At 36.4% G+C, this 6,470-nt stretch overlaps 1 protein-coding gene across 1 annotated transcript; it reads left to right on the top strand.

The window, feature by feature from the left end:
* Window positions 1-1,406: 1,406 nt before the first annotated feature.
* Window positions 1,407-6,079, top strand: LOC131525197 (uncharacterized). Its single transcript, XM_058752563.1, has 9 exons — window positions 1,407-1,518; window positions 1,611-1,670; window positions 1,790-1,944; window positions 4,029-4,081; window positions 4,774-4,840; window positions 4,944-5,070; window positions 5,277-5,522; window positions 5,642-5,713; window positions 5,818-6,079. The coding sequence occupies exons 1-9, from the start codon at window positions 1,407-1,409 to the stop codon at window positions 5,928-5,930; spliced, it is 1,005 nt and encodes a 334-aa protein (XP_058608546.1). The 3' UTR covers window positions 5,931-6,079.
* The last annotated feature ends 391 nt before the right edge of the window (window positions 6,080-6,470 follow it).

Genomic DNA, 6,470 nt, shown 5'->3' with positions numbered 1-6,470 from the left:
ATTATTACTAACCAGACTGACGTTATTTCTGTCAGACTTCTACAAAAGTTTTTGAGAATTACAGAGGTACAGATGTTGGTTTTATTGAAAAGCATATTTGTCACCATTATGGAGAATAGCGTTTGTTTTAGTTGGGTGGTTGGCCCTTAGAGTTTTCACTTTAGTTTTTCTCTGGCTGCTTTAACTGTGTTTGTTATGGCAAGACAAACAAGAAAAAACTGTGATGATGACGACTATATAATCGTCAAGTAATTCTAGAGACTGATTTCTAATGGCACGGATGATGTGATAATGAAGTCACAATAATGACACTTGATATGTTGCTGTATACATTTAACAGTGCAGAAGAACATTCAAATATATTTTTCACAAAATGCTTTGAGCTCCTGCCTCACAACACACAGACATCAAGAATCAGTGTATGAATCTCAACAACGGTGACATGATTCATGCTGCAATGCATTCTGGGTGCAGCACACAAAATTGCATTACAGCATGAATTGCGTCACCGTTGTTGAGACTCGTACACTGATTCTTGATGTCTGTGTGTCTGAAAGAGTTGACAGTTATAAACCCAAATTAAGAATTTCATTGAGCTCTATGAGAAAGACTGCTTCATAACGTTAAAATCTATATGACCACCAATGAACAACCATTATCAGCTGATAACCTTTGAGTCTAATTGTCATTGCACACAACATGTTTTCTAAACACATTGTGCAAAGAAAACAACATATAGAGTAACATAAGAGTCAAGAGCTCTATTAAAGCAAATGTTATTCACCATAATGGTGACTTCAAACCAAACTCTTACTTTCAATAAAACATCAACATCTGAACCTCTGTATTTCTCAGTAAGGCTTCTCCAGACAATCTGACAGAAATAAGGTCAGTCTGGTTAGTAATAATGATGCTAGTAATGCTGTTTGTGGAGTTGTTTAATCCTCTGCTGAGATCTTCAGAGATTTAATGTCTTTTATTTGCAGTTGTTTTGCAGGCTGTGGCTGGAAGTCAATAGTAGTTGTTGTGTTTCTGCTCGTCTCTTTTTCTTTAGCAGGTGTTCGTCACTAATGCTCAATCAGTACTAGATTAATCACTTAATTATCTAATGAACTGCAGTGCTGCTTCAGTCTTATTTTAGCACTCTGTAGTATGCATACTGAGCAGAGTTAATTTCATTGTTTCATCTGGGCTGACCCACGTGGGGCCCTCATGGAAACCGCGGACAAAACTGTCTGGGGCCCAGTTAGATAGCCCAGGAGCCACCATCTGGGCCCCACATAAGTGTGCTGGCTGGGAAGTTGGATGTTCTGCTGTCAAACGCTGATAAAGTGCAGCATCAGAGCAGAAGAAGCACAGAGTGGATGAAGGTCTGGAGCAGAACTGATGGAGGTCAGTGTGAACGAATGACCATTAGTGATGGAAACCTGATCATTAGTAATTTCATCGTCAGAGACGCAGGATCATACAGAGTTCTGGACTCTGATGAAGAACCTTTGATCACAGTGACAGTCACAGGTGAGAGAAACTCAGTGGATGTTTAGAAATATTATGTTTAAACAACAAATTAATACTAAACTGTATGACTAACATTTCAATATTCTGTAAAGAAACAAAGGAAAAACTGGACGACACTGATAAAGACAAAACTGATGCCACTAAATATCGTAGTGAGTAAAACAGGAGGCACTGAGAGCTTTACAAAAATCTTAAACAGTTAATTAAAAGATTGGAAGAAATTTGAAAAATAAAATAAGTGCTCTCTCCTACTTTTCCCTTCCGCCTGTAGGCTACTGGATTGTGCTGACTCTGGTTCTGCTGGTTCTGATTGTGACCGCTGTCACGTTACTCGGCGTCTGCACAGACTTCACCCGCAGGGTGTCACTTGAGGAGGAAAGAGGGACTGAGTACAGGAGACCAGAAGCATTGAGGGCCCGTACTGGCGTCTGCTGAGGGCCGGCGGAACTACAGGTGTACAGGACACACTGCAGTGGCGTCACTGGTTCTGGCTGGAATTCACCACACGACTTGAACATATTTATAACACTGTAAACATCACATTTAATAACATTATAAATGGTTATAAACAATATGTGTTCAAGAATTGGCTCTAAATTTCACACACACGTGAAACCCTCAGAACTGGATGGGATCAGAGTCTAAAACAAAACAAAACAAAATTGGTCTGTGCTCATCATACAGTACAGGATTTATTTGTGCAGTCTGTCAGATCTGACTGAGCACCACAGCACTGACTGAAGGAAAATAACTTTAACTATAAAATCTGTACAAAAGTCATGTTACTTGTAAATTTGCCTTCAGAGCCAACAGATCTGCAGAAGATGCTGTCAACATATTTCTGCAATATATTTTAATTTTCAGTGTGTATGCACATCTGGGCTGGACCTCTACCTCTGTTTGTTAACTTATCTGCATTTATTTATGTAAAGCAGACTTAAGATCTGGACTGGCAATTAAAATGACCAATCCTAACTGATCAGCTAAGAATGACTGTTTCTGCTAAATCCATTAATAGTTGTTTCATAAAAAGAAAAAAGAAAAAGAAAGAAATTGTATTCATAACATAAATGGTAAATATGCAAAGAAAGACAGTGTATATAATAATAATTCCTTACATTTATATAGCGCTTTTCTAGACACTCAAAGCGCTTTACATTGTGAGGGGGGTCTCCTCATCCTCATCCTCATATATATATATATATATATATATATATATATATATAGTTTTCTGTATAACTATATGTTTAAATAATGTTTATATGTTACTTTTGTATGTTTAATAGTGAATTTGCATTATTCTTTGTAAATCTGCTTTGAAACGTTGTGGAAAAACTGCAACTACAAGACACATTTTTGTTGTTATTGTTTTATTGATTTGTATTTTGTATGAATTATATATATATTTTCCTATGTTCAGAAAATAATGCTTTATTGATAATATTAAGATGAAACATGAAGAGGATGTTTAAATAGTTTACATCTGCAGAAACATTTACTTTCAAATAGTCTCTTTGTGAAGCTGCATCAGATTCAGACACAATCAGAGCTCAACAATCAAATCATCAGATCTTGTTCAAAATGAACTTCAGCTGTGCTAAGCATGACACTCAGTCGTATTTGATACTCAATTTGATCCACATTTGATGGACTTTGCCCTCTTATTATTAGCTCTTATTACCTGTCTGTATCTGGACTATGTCTGGACTCTCAAATCTAAACACACACACAAACACACACACACACACACTGTTTTATCAGTCATATGATCTGTGCAGCTAATAGACCACATACAACTCAATCAGCTTTGATAACCAGCAGAGGGCAATAAAGACCAATTCTCCTCATCATTGAGACTCCAACCATTTTGTCTCTGAAACTCTCTGAAGCTCTCAGCTGTGAATAATACTTTCGGTTTTGTTTTACTTAAATCTCGCTAAACATGAAGTAGTTTATCAATTTTAGACAGCCAGAATGTAAAACTCATGCAGAACTTTTACAATGTAAGTTTCTATCCTTTCAAATAAAGCTTGTGTGTTTTGTGTCATTATACATATAGTTTTGTTTTGTTTGTTTGTGGAAAGCGTTGCCTGCTAACCTGCTAACGATGCTAATGTCAACATGTTTATCATTATGCTGATGAACAAAGATTAAGTTGATGTTTTTTTATTAATGTAATTATTGAATTTTTCTACACTGTTTACTCATTGTAATCAAATGATTTCTTGGTAGCAGGTTACTGAATTTCTATAACTGTTTGTGTCCATTAAACATTTGTGTTTGACGGATCATGTTGAGATGGATGATGATTACACTGAACATCTATAAAATGCATAAAACCAAAGATTCAGATTATAGTTTGATGTTTCATATAAGACCCACATGTGATAAATCCTTAAATAAAATCGAAACTGTTATGTATCACTCAGAAAAGTATTTTATTGCTGTATTAATCTCTTTGTGATGTGTGTCTGTATTTGTCTCATAACAGCTGTCTGTTTTCTCATCAGGTTCAGATGCTTGAATCTTCTTCTGCTGCTGTTTTGCTTCATCTATCAGAACGGTCAGTGTCATTTGTTTTCTTATAAATAGTATAACCTTTTGACTTTTAGTTGCAGGTAGAGTTATTCTAGTCAATTGTTTCTCTTCTGGTAAGTTAAGATATTGTGTTGATATTTATGGATGATGGTAGAATTTTCACAGCATATTAAAATCATCACACACTGACATCAATGACTATCTATGCAGTTATTAATTAAGCTATCAATAAATATTGTTTGGTCTGGGATGTTGACGAATTCACTTCAGCTGCACTGCATCTGCTTTAGCTTTAGCTTTGTTTGTCATGAATGAGGCCTGTTTGTGACTCTGAAAGACCAACAAGACACAAAACTGACTCGTGAGATGAACGGTTCTGAACTGATGAAAGTGGAAATAATCAAAAGGGACACATAGACACATTTTCATACTGTAGTGTTTCTGCATATTGCATAATTTCATTTTCATGAGAAATAGCCCATGACTCGAACCTTAAACTTTACAGGCATTTCTGATGTTAAATATTGAAGAAAGCTATCAGTTCACAATTGCTGAAGACACCTGGATAGTGAAACGTCTTTAGCAAAAGTAAATCCAGTCGACTAAGATAACTCTCCTAGAATATTTTATGATGAAACTGATTACAGTGAATAGAGAGAAACACCACATGTATTTTTCAGTATTGATTCTTTGTATTGAATGAATCTGTATTTGCAGGAACCCGCCTGTAGGAACCAGAACTATACCGGTGTCAGGAAAAAAGGAGAAAACATCACACTGCCATGTGAATTTGAGGTCAAAAGATTTCTGATATTAGTTTATACAGTCGGTCAAAACATCCCTGTGTGTCCGACTGAAGAATGTAGTGGACGAGTATTTAAACAAAGAAACTGTGGCGTCGTCTTCAGGATCTGAGCTTCAGTGATGCTGGGAAATACATTTTGCACATCTATTACAATAATGATCAGACAGAGCTGAAGCAACAAATCAGGACGTACCAACTTCATATTCATGGTAAATTAAAACTAATCAAACTATGAGCATCTGCTTTCTGGCTTTCCTTTAATAATTGTGTGATATTGCATGTAACCAGCAGAGACAATGAATGGGAAACAAAGATTAATCGTCTCAAATATGGGTTTTCAATGTCTGATTGTATCCACTGATAAATTATTATATTTGTTCTCTCTTAAATATATGCTTATGCTGTTTCTCCTCAGATGAGATCTCTGTGAAAGCCGGTGAGGAGCACAAGTTGGATGTTCTTTCCAATGCTAATCAAGTAGTGCACTGCAAAAACAGAACGAGTTGGAGGGAGGTTTGGAGCCGAAGCAGCGGAGCTCAGAGTGACCTGCTGACCGACACTGATGGGTCTCTGACCATTAAAGAGTTTACAGCCAATGATGCAGGAACATACAGAGTTCTGGACCATGAAGGAGAAATCTTGATCACAGTAACAATCACAGGTGAGAAAAGCTCAGTGTATATTTAGAAATATTAAGTGGACAGCTGAGGTTTATTCATCATGATTTGAACAGCAAAGTGATGGTAAACTGTGAGACTGACCTTTCGATATCCTCGACAGAGTCAGGCACAGAATCAAAGGGACAACGCTACAACACAGATGATGACAAAACTGATAACACAAGACAACACAGTAAGTAAATCAAGAGGCATTGAGAGCTTCACAAAATCTTTAAACAGTGAGGTTTAAAAAGAAAAAACATTAAAATGTGTTCTCTTCCCACCTTCCCCTTCTAGCTGTTGGGTTTTGCGTTACGATTGTTGGATTGACTATAGTTCTGCTGGTTCTGGCTTGGATTATGCTTCCTGTCATCAAGAAGCAGTTTCTGAACAACAGAGTTTCATACTAAGGGACCCAAATTGCAAGAGGGCCCTGAACCCAGAGAAGCCACTGGTTACTTTTAGTATGCCTTCAGAACCAACAGGATCCTATCAACATATTTCTGCAGCATATGTTTGATTTACAAAACATGTGAGCATTTGCACTGCACCCGTGCACCAGCACATCAACTAGGAGTTATCGTTTCTTATGAATTCATCAACTATTGTTTCTTTAAAAAAAAAAAGAAAGTATTCACAGTAAAAAAAAACTCATCATGCATATCTATGCCAAACTGAGAATGAAGACTGTGCGTGCATGTATGTTTTGTAGCATTTTCTTTTTACATATTGCTGTATATTTAATATGGCCTTTGCAAGAGTCTTAAGCCTCATAGTGTCAGCATCATCTACTGGAGACTTTCTCCTTTCCACTGGTGCTTTTGTCTGTTTAATAGAGCGTTTACATTATTCTTTGTAAATCTGATTTGAAATAATGTATTGAGAAAAGCTAAACAAATTAAAATACTTTATTAAGAAACATTTTTGTTGACATTGTTTTGATTGTATTT

Source organism: Onychostoma macrolepis, chromosome 19, assembly GCF_012432095.1.
Source record: "Onychostoma macrolepis isolate SWU-2019 chromosome 19, ASM1243209v1, whole genome shotgun sequence".
NCBI lineage: Eukaryota > Metazoa > Chordata > Actinopteri > Cypriniformes > Cyprinidae > Onychostoma > Onychostoma macrolepis.
The sequence above is the reverse complement of the archived record's forward strand: the minus strand, read 5'-3'. Positions and strand labels throughout refer to the sequence as shown.